This window comes from Ceratosolen solmsi, unplaced genomic scaffold, assembly GCF_000503995.2.
Source record: "Ceratosolen solmsi marchali unplaced genomic scaffold, CerSol_1.0 scaffold3, whole genome shotgun sequence".
Lineage (NCBI taxonomy): Eukaryota > Metazoa > Arthropoda > Insecta > Hymenoptera > Agaonidae > Ceratosolen > Ceratosolen solmsi.
In genome coordinates this window covers 5,907,919-5,926,691 of record NW_011948428.1, presented here as the reverse complement: position 1 = coordinate 5,926,691, position 18,773 = coordinate 5,907,919, and the positions used below count along the sequence as shown (strand labels likewise).

The window sequence follows — 18,773 nt, the reverse complement described above, 5'->3', positions numbered from 1 at the left end:
TCTCTCTCGCTCTCTCTCTCTCTCTCTCTCTCTCTCTCTCTCTCTCTCTCTCTCTCTCTCTCTCTCAAGCTTTCGTGCTCTGAGTGTCATACGTCAGAATTCGTGACTGGTGAACGATTTGTCGCTCTTGTTGCAACATGACGACGTGTATCTTCCAATGACAAGCATAAGATATTCAGTTTATAATGGAACGTTTACATGATTTATTTTGAGAGGTGTTTATTGAGTTCTACAGATTTTCTACAATTTAAGTAATATTAGAATTTAAGTAAATGACAATTTAACCGTACGAATTTAAAGTTCCATCAACTGTCAATTTGTACGTTGTTATTAAGATATATATATAGATTATAAATATGTATACCTCTGTGTGTCCGTCTGCCTCTGTGTGTGTGTGTGTATGTCTGTTTGTTTGTTTGTTTGTTTGTTTGTTTGTTTGTTTGTTTGTTTGTTTGTTTGAATGTAAATAAACAAGTTGCATGCAATAAGCAATCGTACATATTTCGATTATTCGAGTATAGTAAGTTTATCATGTAAATTAAATTAAGTAAGGTAAAATAATGCGCGAATAATTGTTAAATCAATTTTAATTGATTTGCCTGTAAAGAAGCACATTCGCTATTATAAAAATAATGATATATTAATGAAACCTTGAATTACAATGCAATAATCGAAATGATTCTTAAATGTTCATATTTGTTATATTAATTACTGATTTGCTCGATTAATTTAATAGATTTGAGAATTTGCTATTAATAAGGAAATGCAATTAAAAATTTGTCGCGATGAAGTAAGGCTCGACAAGTTATGTAATAAATTATTCTCATCATCGAGTAAATTGCAATAGTTCCATTGGGTATTTAAGATATACGATTTTGAAACTTTTATGATTCATGCGAATGAGAAAGAATCGATAGGAATTCCAACTAATAATCATATTTTCACCAATCAAATCATTCTTTAAATCAATATAAATTATCATAAATAATTCACTATTAAATGTATAAAATATTTAATGAATGTATAAAATTTTTGACAACCCGCGCGTATCATATATATATTATACGTATTATATACGTTAATACCTAAAATGTGTTCACCAGCTGCATCATAAAATGAAATCATCATAAATATCGAAACTTCTCATGTTCAATAAAAAAGATATTATTCTAACAGTTCGCAAATTTATGCATAAACAAATATTGCTTAAACTTTTCCCACTTCGCGTCTCCTTAATAACAAATGCAAAAATTCATGTCTACCGTGTAACCATGGATGATTTATTTCGAATGCAATTCTTCGCATGCATAATTCCACCTCATGTATAGTATATGACAGGAGCGCCACACCGATAGCTATTACTCGGGTAAAGCGGAATTACTCTGGACTACTACTCCTGTGGACGGGATCATGGGCGATGCGCGTGAGCTTCCATAAAGCCTTATTCGCTCAAGTCATTAATAATCTATCGCTTGAGGACATAAATAGTTAAAGCCAACGTCGAAGCGGCGAATTTTCGAGAGGAGACGGCCCGCATTAGGCGCACATCGTTTATCATAACGCCTTCAGGCACACTGATTGGTTCTTGATCTGCGCATTGCACGTGGCTTATTCCCTAGTTTCTTTTTCACGATTTCATGTTATTGGTAATAGAATCATTTGTCATGCTTAAGTATTAATGTGGCATGTGGGCGTTATAGTTTTTGTAGATATAAGTAGCGAGGAATTGGCACGCTTTTCAACCTCGGACTAACAAACAACAGAAGCTACTAATAAATATTTGCAACGTTAGGATGCCAAATGATAATGATTAATGAACAGCTGCCCGCAGTCACGTATTATTTAAGTCAATGCTAAGGCTCCATTACGTCCTATGGGAAAAGTCTAAAATAAAGTTTTATTAACATTATAATTATTTGTAGGCAGAATTAACACGCTGCAATACGCAATTTACAAGGCACATTTATATTAGTCATTTATATTTGATTGCCTTTATTGCCATTGTGAAATTATAAAGTGGTCACTTTAGTCATTCTATAAATTTTCTAATAGATTCTCAAAGTTAGAGTTATGCGAATATAGATTTCTACATGCAGATGTTATTTATAACATAGTTCCAATAAGATTAGCGACGAACTTGATTAATTAAAATACAACATGCGTATACCTGGCATTTTAATGCAGCAATTTTCATCAAAACGGGAATATAAAAAATCATTTCATTACACACATATTTGTACGAATAATAATCATAGCTGCACATACGTTCGAAACAATAGCCTTAATTTTTATTTATTTTCAATTGTTTGCAACAAATTGTTTGCATAGAAATTAACAAGAAACTAATTCTCATTAAGGTAGTTAAGCCACCGAATAGATAACGTACAATAGACAAGTGATACTATTTATTTACTTGCTTCAGTCTATTTGAAAAGTCTGGAAAGAAGAGCAAACCGACAATTTACCATCAATAATTGCGATTAACAATACGGATTCTATCACGAATATAATCTATTAAGTCTATTAAGTGAATTGTACGCGCAAATTATTTTCGTGCAACACGGTGGGCAATGGACCGTGTCAAGGAGCTTGTTGGATTTGAGTTAAAGGGAGCGGTAAAAAATGAATAAAAACTCAATCAGAAATTACAAAGCCGCGACAAAGGATGCCGCGGGGAGGGGAAATAGGCTCGACAAGAAAAAAAAAACAAGAGAATAAAAATACCTAGATAGTCCAGGGTGAAAGTGTAAAATAGACATCAGTCGAATAGAAGATAAAAAGGTAAGCGAGGCCCGGGGCAAGAGCAGCTCGCTCTCTCGCTCACGAGGCAGCAGCTCGCGGAGGTCGTCGAGGAGGAGGAGGAGGGGGAGGGGGAGGGGGAGGCTTATATGAATGTTAAAATAAGTTTGAAATTGTCGAGGACAAGTTCAGCCCTGGGGGAGCAGACCCGGCCGAGTAATTCCACAACGCCGGCAGTTTCTGGCCCTTCGGCAAGCCTTGCAACCACTCCTCCCCACCTCGGCGACGCCGATCCCGAAGAAGACTTCATATTCTCCTCTCGCTCCCCACATCCACCCCCGACCCGGCACCGTCGGCGTCGCCACCGACGCCGCCTCCTTAGACACTTCGAACACAGTGTTCTCTCACTCATCGAGATGCTGGAGCTCGATCCTCATCCTCATCCTCATCTCGATAAGCCGTTATCTGTATCTAATACTTTTCAGGGAAAAAGGGTAGAACGTGATCATCACCCACGGATGGTTTTCAGCTGCTTATGCGCTCAAATGTTTACATAAATTTTCAGAAGCGAGCCTCCTTTATTCATTGGATTTATATCTTCCTAGATTCTACGGACGAATATTTGCAAACACGCTCGTAAGACTAATTTAACCTACTGATGTAAAAATATAATTTGACAGAGAATTTCTATAATAGAAAAGTCGATTCAATATATAACGCGTCGAATTCCCCAAAAACGTGTCCTCTCGGCTGAGCAGCTCGCTTACTTTCCACCCTCCTCGCCTCTCATCATCGACTATCTCGTCCGCGAGCGAGGACACCTCCTCGCGAGCTTCTCCAACAGCGAAATCGAGTACGACGTAGATTAGATCCGTAGGGCTGGACGCGTGCGAGCATAAGGGCGACGCTTCGTCGTGATTTACATAAGATTATGCGGCCTCCCGAGCAACGCGAAAGGGATCGAAGAAAGTGACAGCGCGGATGAGAGAGTTCAGGGCTCTCCAGGGTGCCCTCGTCTTGAGTTGATAATTAGAATAAAGCCTCGACGTTACTTGGTCCGCTCGCGTGTATAACTCATTTTCTTGGGCGGAAGAGGTGGCGAGGGGCGAACGGGGGATTGCGTTGCATTTCCATATTCGATAAACTAGAGCTTCTGTATAGAGTCGCGAGGAAAATATATGCTGCTGCTCTTATGAGATTTATGGGGGTCGAGAAGAGGTTTACGCGACAACGTTGATGAATACACCCGAGCACTCTATATTTTTATACCCTTTCTATAAAGCGTAAAGTTTCGGCAATTTATTGCCAAAATAACAACCAAATACATTAGCAAGGATAGAGTGCATCCATCGCACACGCACGCACGCACGCAGGCATATATGTATTGTATGCTCGAAGGTAAGGATGAAAGTAAAAAATTTTACTTTCAACAAAATCGCAGAAGAATGCGGATTGATTCAGCAAAACTTTACTCAAACCTCTTCCATATTTCAATTTCATTCTTTACATTCGAAATCGAACAATTGCACGCGATAATAAAATACAAATTTCGATTATGGTAATAGCAATTAATTCCATTGACATTTGCTTCCATACTAACGAAACTATCGACATTTGTTAGATTAATGACAGAAAATTCATAAGCGCGTTTCCGATGAGTTGTATATCACATTTTTGAAATCGACATTAATATTAATTTTCAAAAATTGACAAAGCTCTCGTGTTTCGTACAACCATCATTGTATGAATATTTCAGGATCGCGCAATAGCTTCTCGAGTAGTTATTGAATTTTTTGTAAGTAATCATATATTAGCGTATATGAGCTTACGTTTATAATTATTATACTAAGGTTACGTCAATTACGTCATAAGTTGTATATTACATTAGGCGCCGCTGGGGCATGATGAATCTATTTTGATAACAATCTTATGGGTAATATATTTCGAGCCCGTAATATACGTATCGATGATGATGATGTTAATTATTATTATTATTGTTATTATTATTATTATTTGTTGTTGTCGTTGTTGTTGTTGTTGTTGTTGTTGTTGTTGTTATAATGCTTTTATGGTATGCAATAATAATAGCAATGAAATAAAAGCAAAAGTTTTAAATAAATTACATTAATAGTCTACTTAAAGAGTGAATATAAATGTATGTATTTCTTTCAATACCATTCAAATACTCATCGATTTAATTACATTGCAATAATGTTTTTAGAGAGTACAATAATAATAATAAAATAAGACCAATTTTTAACTATTTCAAAATTAAAAACTTTAATTTTCAATATACAACAGGGTTGTCGATTATTTTTTAATAAAGCAATAAATCAATATAACTTAACGTATCATGAATGATTGTGAAATATTAACGAAATCCAATGCAAATTTTCACAAAGGCTTTTCTTTATTATACCTTACACGCCGATTTTAGTTTAAATGACCGTTACAACCGACTCTATGCTTAGGTAAAATGATTTTTCCCTCGTAAACATTTCTGAGCATAAAAGTTTCACTCCTTGTGTACTTTATTATAAGCAGAGGTAAAACAACGAAAATTTATTCTGGCTTATTATATATATAAATCGCAACGGAGCGCTGCGCGTAACTTGTTAAATCTTTGTACCACACGGCGAATCATACATTTCATATTCATAGTCTGAGGAAAAATTGCTCCTAGAGCACAATAAAGGTTTATGTGACCCATAAAGTAAGTGAAACGCCTTTAAACCAAGGAAACACTGGGCCGACGTTTTATTCGAGCTCCGCGAAACTTTTCTTGAAGGTCGCAGCCGCGATCTTCCCTTTTGACTTCGATAATTTTCAATAGTGCTGCCACCTTTGAAGCACCCATTCACTTACTCGTCCGAGAGAGCGAGCGAGAGGAGATTGATAATTTCTAGACTGGATATCTTTCCAGCTGAATGTCGAGTGAGTAGAAAATCGATAATATAATCCACCTCGACCTTACCGACTACATACGGATAAAGCAGTTGGCCTTGCTCCGAGGATGCTAAGGTGTGGATAATGACATTATGCTCGATCACTTGCGCCCCCTTTGCTTATGCAGATATATATATTACATTCTCAAATTGAAATGGAAATTTTGATATTAAAACAGAAAAATAGTGTTCTAATGTTGCTATTGACAGTGAAGTAAATTCATTTATATTTTTGTAAATTAAAATTTAAATGTACATTTACGTTGATAAAAGTTTCGTTATATGAAGTATGGAAAGAAGGAGATGAATTATTCATAGGTTGTTTCAAAATTGAGAAAAAAATTTTTTAAATCACTCTTTCTCGAATTCTTATGATCGCTTTTTCTTCTTCTTTTTTCGCACAAACAAAACAAAAGGCACGAATGATCAACTATGTATCATTCCCATTCGGACGCTTACAAAAAAGCTTGTTTATTTATAGATATTCTGTAATTTATATTCAATAATCGAAATTACAGTGATGTGCATTTTATAGTGGATAAATTTATGGTGGATATAGTTAATTATTTACAAAATGTTGTCACATATCGGCGTCTCCTCGCAACTTGGGAAAAATATGTCAAATGCTGGAATGATATGGACTAACCTACTACTCTCAAATCAAATTCATTTGAGAAATCGATCGCAGAAGTTCAATTGCGACAGGAAAGCAATCGTGGTATCTAAAACAAAATCTTATTGTAGCAAATTTTTTTTTAATAACCATAATCTATTTTATTTCTTGAAACTCTAGCAGTATTTAAATTAAAATTTTGAATGCTCCAATCATCCATTATCTATAATTAAAGCCTAACTATTCATTATTACGAAAGATTCGGTAAAGGAATTAATTACTTTCTTAAAAAATTTATTTTAATCTAAAAGCGGAATATAGTTTTGTAATAATTGTTATTTGCAGTGAATTACTACAGTTTGATTTTCATCGAACGAAGTACACTATTATTTCAATAGAATCGGTGCGTGAAAATTTCATTCTATTCAAGCATCGTGCGTTGTAAAAAAAACAAAAAAATAAATAAATAAATAAATAAACAATTTCTCATGATTCATAAAAATCGATATTTCAGAGAATGCCTGTCTTATTTTATGTAAAAAAAAAAAAAAAAAAAGCAATTTAGAAAAATTATGCAAAAAGATCTCATTCCACTAATTAATTATAATGTATAATTTCATAATGCTTTTTTTCTTGTACTTTTAACGCGTTATTTCATTATTTACTTGAAGAAAATATTAACGTCGCCTTAATTATCTTAATATAAGGAAATACTTTAAGTTACTTAATTCTCTGACTCGAAACCAACCACTGCCAATATATTAAAAATTCATCTCTATTACAATCGTTTATCACCTTGAGCGTTTATTACATTTGGCGTCTGAAATCCAAAGTGACAAATTGAATGTGCGATATCATGTAATGATAACTTTTCGATGTATCTCTCTCTCTCTCTCTCTCTCTCTCTCTCTCTTTTGCAAAGTATCAGAAGCAGAAAATACCCAATGATTACGCAATACTAGAAATTTAGAATATATTTATTGATCTGATTTCTTTTATCACCTGATTGTATGTATATTTTGAATTTTATATTAGCTGCTTATGTTCATCCATCAAATAATTTTCGTTCGATAACCATGGTTGTTAGATTTGATGCTTTTTGCATTCACACATTCGCCCATAGGATTGGAAAAATTGCGCTTATACTCGATTTGGTATTGTGAAGTATGTTGTAGAATTTTTGTCTCATGCAAGTTTTACGTAATTTTTTAGGATTATAGTAATTACGAATTACCATTAGGATAATCCCGTTATTGTCTCAATTTTGTCAATCGTGTTTTAATGAATTCATTGAAGATTGAAAGACAAATATACGAGGTGAACCGTGCCGTTAACAGTTTTCTTATAAATAACTCAATGCTAAAATAACGAAAAATAAATTATACATGAAATTAACATATTTCAATTAAAAATTTTACATTATAGATTAAATGTATTTTGATGTTATATTGAAAAATAATCTGCACATTATATTTATATTTTTCTAAAAATGTCAAATACGCAAACTGCATTCTTTATTATTTGAATAGACGATTTCTATTGTCGTTAATTCGTAATTTCATAGTATAACATTTTATAAATGAATCGAATAGTTTGAAAATAATAAGGATTGCAAATTATGAATATAAATATATGAGATAATGTACTATTCGCTCGCTACTCCATATTTTATATCCTCGAGTTTAAATTTATTTCTAAGTAAACATTTTGCTTATTTATGTTAAAGATTTTTTCCTCAAACTTTTAAGAAAATTAATTTTCATCATAATCCTCCGAACAATTATTAGGTGATATACATTTTCATAATACTTAATTTATATAAACTTGAATGTTATGTAAAGAGATTATTTGTACAAACATGATCCTAATTAAATCTTCTAGTTCACGAATTAATTTAAATGTATTAAAAAAAGGAAGTATAAAAAATGATAGAATATTATATATAGAAAAATGATAAATGATAGAATATTATACACGAGATAGCCAATTAAAATAAGTTTGATTAAAAAAAAAGAAAAAAAAAAAAGAAAAAAAAAAGGAGGGGGTTGGGGAGGGAGTGGAAGTATCGAGAATCGTATAATTTTCAAACAGTTTAGTAAAATAAATACACATACATTCTCCCTCCTATTAAATGGAAATTGCAATGTGCAAGACTATAAAGTCACATAATTTTTCATCTATTTTACGACCGAACAATTCCATTATAATGATATTTATTGCTACAATCATCGTTATAATTTATTCTCGAAAATGCCGAAATCATTTTGGAAAAGAGCCATGTATGGACCATATATGACGAAATAATAATTATAGAATAATGAAGAAATTGTGACATTTGAGGAGAATTAACGTAATCTTAGTATATACTGGGCAATGTTAATCATTGAGTCTGAGAATGAATTTTACCGTTACGAAGGTGTTGACCGGCTGCGGTATGATGGACGGAACCGAGATATCCGAGGCCATTTCCACAGCCATTCATCTCTATAAGCACAATATAAGACCGGATTTCTACGCCCCTAATATCGACGTCTGCGCATCGATAAACCATTACACGGGATGCTTAGAGAGCTCCGATATACCGAGGAATGCACTCGTGGAGGCGGCACGAATAGCCCGAAGTTGTATCAGGCCGATTTGCAAGTGCAAGGTCTGCGAATACGCTTTGCTCATCATACCCGGGGGAGCGGGAGTCATTAGGACTTTGTAAGTACTAGGATATTACGAGAAGGTTATTGACAGCAACAACCGCATTGGCACATTTCGCTGATAATTTATTCTTTTCATACGAGCACAGGCTTTATTTATTGTAATGCCACTCACATTTATTTCGTTGCTCAAACATTTCCTACACATGTTTATAATGAGGATTTTGGAAAAGAGGAGGCAAATGGTATTAAAAGAAAAAAAAAACAAAACTATTCCGATCGGTCATTGATGAATGAGAGAATATAGAGCTAATGATAAATGGTGAGGAATTCAATTCTGATAGTCCTGATACGCCAATTATTGCGCATTGTTGTTTAATTGATCAATAAAATGATAATTAATATATAATTGTAATAGTTATTATAGCAATAATTATTATAGGATGATAAAATAGTATCTGTTAAGTTATGAAAGCAAATGTTTGATAGACATTGTCAACAATGATAACAACAATAATAATGATAATCATAATTATAACGATGATGATCATAATAATTATTTAAGCTAGAATGTGTCAAAACTAGACGAAATAGATTGTACAGTATATAGTCACGCAATATACAACTTTCAAATAAAATTCAAATCTTGAATTTAAGCTTTAAAAAATTTTCTTTATATTATTTACGGATAATTATTAAATTTAGTAAAACATATTTAATTTCCAGTCATTATGCTATATACACATGTACTAACTATATATATATTACACAGACAATTGTAATGATTTTAATCGATTATTTCTAATTTCTAAATCGCCTTTCAAATACTCTACTCTGAAAGTCCTGTTAGCAATAATATAATATAATATTTTCAGAAAGCTTTCTTTCACATACATTTTTTCTCTGCAGAAGTGATTTCTCATCGGCTGGTAACGATTGCATCGTGCATCCGGAATTAAGGAATATCATCACAGAGTTCAGAACTCAATGTAAGCCAATCGGTACAATGTGTATGGCTTCAGTTCTAATAGCAAAAGTTCTTCCAGGATCGACAGTGACGTTGGGAAAAACTTGTAAGATATCATATGATTTTTCATTTTCACCAAACTCCAATACAATTGTGTACCCATTTTTTTTTTTTTTTTAATCGGCATTACCTTTCCTTATGCATTATGAAAATTCATGAGTTTCAAAAGAATAAATAAACATAAAATGAATAAGAATTTACGGATAATACGAAAAATAGATGATTAAACGTTTTCTTCGCTTCGTCTATCCAACTAGATGTGGCACAATTATATTGAATTTTGTTTTTAAACGATAAATTCACTTACTTTTATTGGTCTTTATAGATTGGAATGTGGGATGAGGGGCGTGGAGCGGAGGGGGGGGGGGTGAAGTGATAATGGAAAATAATGAATATAAACACGGTACCGATGTACATACATCGTACGATGACATTATTTTTAAATCTTTTATTTACAAAAATTACCACTTAATAATTAAAAATACATGTTGTATATCTGGTGATATTGCATCACTTCATGCCGCGCTTAAATATTCATGGTTGAATACCAGAATCCCACGTGATACGTAAGTCGCACGCTATCATTGGCTCTTCTCCGCAGCTCCAAAGGAGCAGTGGCCGTACGCGAGTGCGATCGAAAAGGTCAAGAAAATGGGCGCCAAAGTCACGATGCAGAACGTCCATGGCGTTACGTACTGCAAGAAACACAATCTCTATAGCACACCAGCCTGGCTCGACGCCCACGCTAATTACTCCGACGTTCACGAGGGCATCGGCAAGATGATCGCTATGATTAAGAAGAACATGAAGTAGCGCTCGTGGTCTTCACTGTCATCGTCATCGATCGTTATCGTTATCGTTATCGTTATCGTTATCGTTATCGTTATCGTTATCGTTATCGTTATCGTTATCGTTATCGTTATCGTTATCGTTATCGTTATCGTTATCGTTATCGTTATCGTTATCGTTATCGTTATCGTTATCGTTATCGTTATCGTTATCGTTATCGTTATCGTTATCGTTATCGTTATCGTTATCGTTATCGTTATCGTTATCGTTATCGTTATCGTTATCGTTATCGTTATCGTTATCGTTATCGTTATCGTTATCGTTATCGTTATCGTTATCGTTATCGTTATCGTTATCGTTATCGTTATCGTTATCGTTATCGTTATCGTTATCGTTATCGTTATCGTTATCGTTATCGTTATCGTTATCGTTATCGTTATCGTTATCGTTATCGTTATCGTTATCGTTATCGTTATCGTTATCGTTATCGTTATCGTTATCGTTATCGTTATCGTTATCGTTATCGTTATCGTTATCGTTATCGTCTTCGTCTTCGTCTTCGTCTTCGTCTTCGTCGTCATCGTCATCGCCATCGTCGTCGTCGTCGTCTTCGTCATCATCATTCGTAATAGTCCTAGTCGTGGACGTCGTCATCGTTGCTGTCAGTGTCCTGGTCCTTTAAAATGTACTGAAGGAGACAACTAATAGGAGTTAGCTAAGAACCCTCATTCTGAAGTTTACACTAGTTATACTTTATTAATGATCTTATGCTCGTTAATATTTGTTGGAATTAGATAGTCTCGTTCGCGTCTTTTCGACAAATAAAAGACAATGATTTTTCCCTTACTGGGAGAGATGCCGTGCTTTTCAAATTCAAATGTCATGCAAATATAATTAAAATTCATTAAAAACTTTCACTTTCTTTTTTTTTTTTTGTTGTTTTTTTTTTGTTTTTTTTTTTGTTTTTAAACGACAGCTAATAAGAATCTTAATTCGAACGGATGGTAAAAGAAGAGATGAATAACTGCTCAGTAACATCTTTTGACTGTTTAACAAACAAAAAAAAACAAAAAAAAAAAAAGAAGAAAAAAACAAATCATTATGTAATCCGTTAGTGAATCGAATTTGTATTTCTGAATATTAGAAATAGAATATTTCTTATATAGAAACGTGAATACTTTTTCTTTACATTAAAAAAATATATATATATATATATATATAAAGTACGTACATAATTATAAACTTATAGTACATTGTTTATTTGAAGTTTGTTAGTGCACCAGTGCCGTGGGAGCGGAAGTATCGAACACTTTCACATACATAATTCATCAATTTTTTGTCAATCTTTCGTCAATTTTTCTTTTATCTTTTTATTATCTCTTATCTAGTGATTTTTTTTTAATCCACGAATAAAGTCTACATCTATCGCTAAAATAGTCAACAAATACGACAACAATGTACACAAATTCTTCGGCAAAATGTTCAATGATGCCTCATCAACGCATGGGACGATATTAATTTTCATAAACCATTTATAATGATAATTAATGTTTAGCTGATTTTTTTTTTCTCCACAAATTAATGTCCATTACAATTCAATCCATGACATTATAAATATACATAAATATTTTGGTTATAAAATTTCGTCGTATAAAATAAGCAAATAGCATTAATTGCATATATATTAAGCTTAGTGTACGCTAAATGTAGATGTAAATAGAGTTGTATAAAGGTGAAATTATTCAAATTAGACTGAAAATTTTTAATTCAAATGCAAAATTTAACGTGAAAATTTTTTTAGACTTTATCCGTTTGAATTGTTAATAAGCTACATTAATTATTCAAGAATGAACGATGAATTTTTTTAAATCGTATGGGAAATTGTATTTATGAACTATTGCGCTCATGAATAAGCTTGGTCGTAACGTTTGACCTTTGAAATCTGAGAATCAATTGGAGTAATTGAATTAATTGAAAAATAGTTCCATCAAATTGTTTACTCTCTTTTTTCTTCTTCGTTTTTTCGCTTTTTTTTCCACAGTTCTTTGTTCCATTTTTTTTTTTATACCTAAATTACAATACGAGGCGGATTTCTTCCAAAGCTCCATCGACAATCTATCAATATGTAAGCAAATATATTTTTCCTTCTTAGTCGTCGTAAACTCGGACATTGTCTTGTCATAATTTTTTTCTATTACAAAAAATCAATTTACAATAAATTCACGATCGATTTGTCGTCTCACATTCTTATCATAGATACAAAAATGCACAGAACGTAGGATAATCATAATTTACGTATTCTTTCATTCATGTTGACACATTGAAAAGCAATCCTAGTACTTTCCATAGATCTCATAATACAAATATTAACTAAATAAGACATTTTTATAGGCTACGTTAGACATTATTTTTTAAAATTTTTTTATTTTTTTTTCATTTTGTTAATTTTTTTTTTTTTTTTAATTTTTTTTTTTCTTTGTTTTTTGTTTCTTGAAGATTTTACTCGCTAAACGTAATGTTGCAATGCTTTATTCTCCAAAATTTTTAACGATGATATAAATCTCCATTGAACATTCATATGCTTTGCGTAAACCTAAAATTCGCGTAATTAGCCACAATCCGCTAATTATATATTTTTATCCAAACCGTCATAATAATTGTTCTTATTCTTAAGGTGATAAACAAATATTGCTACATAAAACTACGTTCGTTGAATAATTTTTATGTTACATAATCATAATTGATAACAAGTTTCAATGGTTACAAAGAATTTAAGCTTTTAATAGCGCCGAACGTCAATAAAAGTAGCGTTCATTTTCACTAAAATTCGCAAGTAACATATCGCTGAACATTCATAAATGTATACCAATTTTATATGTATAGAGAGAGAAAGAAAGACACTTGGCTACATTAAATGCCTTATTTTAAGAATTTAATCATCATACTATTTTCAACTCTCTCTACGTTTACGAGACTAAATCCTTTATACCTTTTGAAATTTTCTACGCTTCACGATGCCTCAGCTGTAGAACGATTATTTTTTACAAGAGACTCTTCGATCCCCAGGGCATTATCCCCATTACAACGACAATCGCATCGGATAGCGTAATTAATTGCAAGAATAAAAAAGAAGACGGTAAATGGGGCTGCCTTTCGTCACGCCACCCTCTCGCCAAAGCGCTAAAAGCATTCTTATAATCTTCCCCCCGACCGTCTCACATTTATCATAAAATTTTATCGCAAATCTGCCGAGATTCCCCCGAGCCTCCCTCGATTACGTTAACCAATGTCCCAGCTCACCCTAATTATTACCGGATAATGAAAGATCGTCGGCAAGCATCATCGAGTACTGTCCTTAACTAACCTCACAGCAACATCGACTCCACGTTTCACAAGCGACTATTGGGAAAATCGGTGGATCGCGTGGTGTCGGTGCCGAGTTCGTTAGCTACTCGCTCGAGCGTGACGAGCGGGACCGAGAAGTGCGCTCTCGGTACTCGGTATTTTAGGTCGTGCGTGGGTAGGTGCAGCACCACCCGGAGGTCAATCAATGGTCTGGCGTTGCTCGGGAGGCTTCGAGAAGGCGAAGATTCCCGGCTAGATGAGCTTTTATAGCTTTTGGCCAGGAAGTGCTGAGCTTTGGGCTCACTCGGTCGCGGGTTCGCGTGAAAAATGTATTTAGTACATTTAGTATTTAGTACCGAATTATAGTAGTGACAGGAGAAATACTAAGGAAGGAAGTCCAATGACCAAAATTGTCGATCGATTAACAAGTTAATTATTTTGTATAATGTGTCCTTCGAATTGATGATGGTAAGGATAATATGTAAAAATTTCTATGGACTTATAAGAAAAGTTAAAAACATCGTTGCGAGTGTGACCGTTTCATTTTTCAAACACCCAATTGTTGCAATTACAATCGAACATAATGATTCCTCTTGAATGATCGAACAATGATATTGTATGTTTAATGTTACAATAAAATTACTGTAAGTAATCGAGTTGAACGAAGAATTCAATTTTCACACAATTCAATTATAAATTGACTCCAAATTAGAGTCGTGATATATTATTACAACAATTTTTGTTTATTAAACGCAAAGATAATAATGACGGCGGCGATGCATCCTTTCAGACTTTGGTTGGCCTCGCTAGAAGCCAAGTTCATTAGGTACGGATAATATTTGTAAAAATATATGTATATATCTATATGTATATATCTATATGCATATATATATATATATATATATATATATATACATATACACACACACACACCCGCACACCCACACACCCACACACCCACACACACACACACACACACACACACACACACATATATATATATATAATATGAATATATGTACGCACGCACGCGCACCCGTGCAGTCACTCACGCACGCAGCTATATACACACAAGTGCATGTGGTAGGGATACAATACAATCATATATCTCGTATAGGAAAGTTATTCATTGTGCGCATTTCATTCTTGTACTTTCACTCGTCACCTCTTCATATCAATTTTTCCGTTAAAAAGATTTATGTGTATATATATATATTATCAATTTTTCTGTTAAAAAGATTTATGTGTATATATATATATATATATATATATATATATATATATATATATGTATGTGCGTGTGTATGCGCATGCGTGCGTGTTTGTCTGTGTATGTGAGTGCGTGTGTGCTTATGTTTTTATGCGCGTGTAGGTGTGTGTGTATATATATATGCGTTTGCATTACCCGTGCGGGTATGTGTGCGCGTGCGCGCGCGTGTGAGTGTGCGTGGGTGCGTGTGCGCGTGTGTGTAATGCATATATATATATTTTTATTTAATCAAGTCACTCTATAAACAGATCTCGACTTATTGTTCAACTAAGTGCGAGCAGAGGCTCGATCGTCATACGTGATTTTCTGGCCTTCTCCTCTTGATACTTCTTGATCTTTATGAGTTTTCTCTTGCCCTGGCTGAGCTTCTTCTGCGGCACTTCGGTCGTCGTCGTCGTCGTCCTCGCCGCCGCCGCCGCCGCCGCCGCCGCCGCCGCCGCTGCCATAGCCGCCGCGTTCATTTCCTCCTCCTGCTCCAGCATCCTTAATGTTTCGATGATGTTCTTCGGCTGTTCGAGTGCGCGTCCGGCGCTGCTGCCGTTTTTGTTGGCGTACACGACCGACAGATGGGAGAAGCTCGATTTAGGCGGGGCCGTGATATCGGCAAAGTCGCGGAAGTTAGCAAAGAAGTCTCCACCGCGAATAGGCTGCGGCTTCGGATTCTTGTAGTAGTTGGAGCGTCCTCGGGTGCTACCGTGGTAGAAGGGACTGTATGCCGACTCGTCGATACTGTATTCGTCGTGTTCTTTATTTTCGGGATAATAAGTGCCACCGCGGATAACACCAAAGTTTCCGGATCCCAGGAGAGCAGGCTGGTTCTCCTTATTCGAGGAGGATGCGGCAATGGTGAAGGGTCTGTCGCGTTGGAAATACCCGAGGAAGCGGCTGGGACGGTAACGGTGTTGTTGTTGGTGTTCGGTATAGGGAAGTCGATGATTACCGAAGAGCTCGGCAAAAGATGGGAAGAAGTTCTGACTGTCGCTTTCCAAGCTCTTTTCCTCCGTTTCCGGCTTATCTTCGGATCGAGAGGAGTCCATGGACTCGCTGGAAGTCACTTGGATGGACGTCTGGACTGGTCTTACAGCTATAATGGTGGCGCGTGGCAACGTCATCGGTCGATTCACCTCTTTTCGATGATTTTTTTCCGTATACTCGGATTTCGATGACTCGGTTTCCGTGCCGTGAGACTTGTCGGCTTGACTTGACTCGGCGCCGTCCGGCTCCATGTACATGTCCGAGTCGTCGCCGTCGTCGTAGGCTTCCTCGACGACGTCCGTTTCGGACGGCGATGCCATGGAATCCTGGAACAGAAAAAAAAGTGATATTTTGCCTTTCGATCATGGATTCCATAAATTTAAAGTTTGAGATTACGTCCCGCGAAGCGTTCGTTATATTTGAGAATTTTGTATGTACTTTCTAGTATCACTGTAAAATGAAATGAGCCAATCAAAGTGAGCAATAATAGGAATAAATTCTCTTATAAACAATATGTTAATCAATATTATAATTAATGTCTTAGTTGTTTTCACAATCCCATACTTTATGCAAATAATTTAAATGTTATTCTTAAACAGTCTTTCGATAGATTTTTCACTTGGCAATTTGGTATTTTGAAAAAATCGATTAATTATATAATGAAATGTATAAGTGAGTAGTTGAACGAAAGCAATATTAGCGACTAACAATACATAATGAGAAACAGAACATTCACAGAACAGACATTTGCTAGGCTTATAACTCTAAATGCAATAACAATCTTTATTAAGCAATTAGCTCAATCGTATAAATTAAGCTACACTGTCTTCTTATTTCAGGTTTCTTTTTCGTCTCCGATGTACAAGTCTTTTATGTACTTGCATACCCATGTCGTTACTTTCGTCTGACGAAAGCCCAAACCTTGTATGTATCCGCGTACCTGTTGGTATAAGACACAAAACGTATTCAGGCAGGATCACATTGCAACACATGTGCGCAGAACTAGACACACCTAGCATTGTTACGAATATGTGGGGTCAGTGACAGAGACAGGAGTGCTTTTAGCCACTATGGTTATATAGCATAGTTCGCGCAATTCCTTGTCGCGACATTCTCATGTATGCGTATTCGAAGTTGATGGTTTTAGCGAGCAAAACAGACTAACGGGTGAAGAAGGAAAGTCAGTGCAATAAAAGAGAATTCAAGTGTGTGCGTGCGTGCGTACGCGTGTATATTTGAAATGGACAAAGATATATATATATATATATATATATATATATATAAAGAGAGAGAGAGAGAGAGAGAGAGAGAGAGATAGATAGATAGATAGATAGATAGATAGATAGATAGATAGATAGATAGATAGATAGATAGATAGATAGATAGATAGATAGATAGATAGATAGATAGATAGATAGATAGATAGATAGATAGATAGATAGATAGATAGATAGATAGATAGATAGATAGATAGATAGATAGATAGATAGATAGATAGATAGATAGATAGATAGATAGATAGATAGATAGATAGATAGATAGATAGATAGATAGATAGATAGATAGATAGATAGATAGATAGATAGATAGATAGAGAGAGAGAGAGAGAGAGAGAGAGAGAGAGAGAGAGAGAGAGATGGGAGCTAAGCTTACGAGGGATGATTCCCGTGTCCATTTTCACAACGAATTTTATCTAAATATTTAACGTGAATGGAGAATATTTAAGAAAAGTTATTCATTTTTATTAATTCTTAAACAACTTTTCATCACAATAGAGACACTTTTCTCTGCATTGTTACGTCTATCTTCTTTAATTTTCCGATTTTTAGTATATTTTTAAAAATTCCGATTTCATAATACAAATGTACATGCAAAGCAATTGTTCGGCTTGTAAACTAAAATTAAGATATAATGTCACTTATTAATGTAGTCTTCTTATATTTATCTAGAAATAGGTCGTGACACTCGAGACTCGTCGGTCAGAAATCCATTGAAATACAGATTTACATTATTAGTGAAGGAGCTAATGAAGTATAATAACAAATTGGATACAAAGTTTACATTTTCCATCGACGGAGCAAAGACAATGAAACAATGACTAATTGAGAGTCCACCCTACTTAACAATAAAGAATCTCTCTCTCTCTCTCTCTCTCTCTCTCTCTCTCTCTCTCTCTCTCGATATCTATTACAATCTACTTCACGCTTCTTATTTTATTTATACTTTGTCTCGATCTTTCCTTATCGCCTTCCTCGCACATTCTTCGGATATACAACATCGTTGCCCAGAGTTGTAAACAAGTTCTGGGTCCCTTACTTGAAAATGCAACAAGCTGCGTTACAGTAATTTAATTCAGAAACTATCTACATATACGTAACTACTACTTAGGAAATTGTAATTGTATGGTTGTAAGAATTCATTA

The 18,773-nt window shown here is 34.6% G+C and overlaps 2 protein-coding genes across 2 annotated transcripts in view; one reads left to right on the top strand and one right to left on the bottom strand.

Annotated features, from left to right (window-relative positions):
• LOC105363722 (ES1 protein homolog, mitochondrial) overlaps positions 1-10,808 on the top strand; it is a 38,917-nt gene extending 28,109 nt beyond the window's left edge. The window contains exons 2-4 of the mRNA XM_011501472.1: positions 8,714-9,003; positions 9,855-10,018; positions 10,574-10,808. Of these exons, the coding sequence (XP_011499774.1) occupies positions 8,714-9,003; positions 9,855-10,018; positions 10,574-10,785 (666 nt within the window). The 3' untranslated portion in view covers positions 10,786-10,808. The remainder of the gene's footprint in view (positions 1-8,713; positions 9,004-9,854; positions 10,019-10,573) is intronic.
• A 4,785-nt stretch (positions 10,809-15,593) lies between these two features.
• The window catches only part of LOC105363670 (uncharacterized), a 145,879-nt gene continuing 142,699 nt past the window's right edge, over positions 15,594-18,773 (bottom strand). Inside the window, exon 3 of the mRNA XM_011501420.1 lies at positions 15,594-16,677. Coding sequence (XP_011499722.1) covers positions 15,640-16,677 — 1,038 coding nt within the window. The 3' untranslated portion in view covers positions 15,594-15,639. The remainder of the gene's footprint in view (positions 16,678-18,773) is intronic.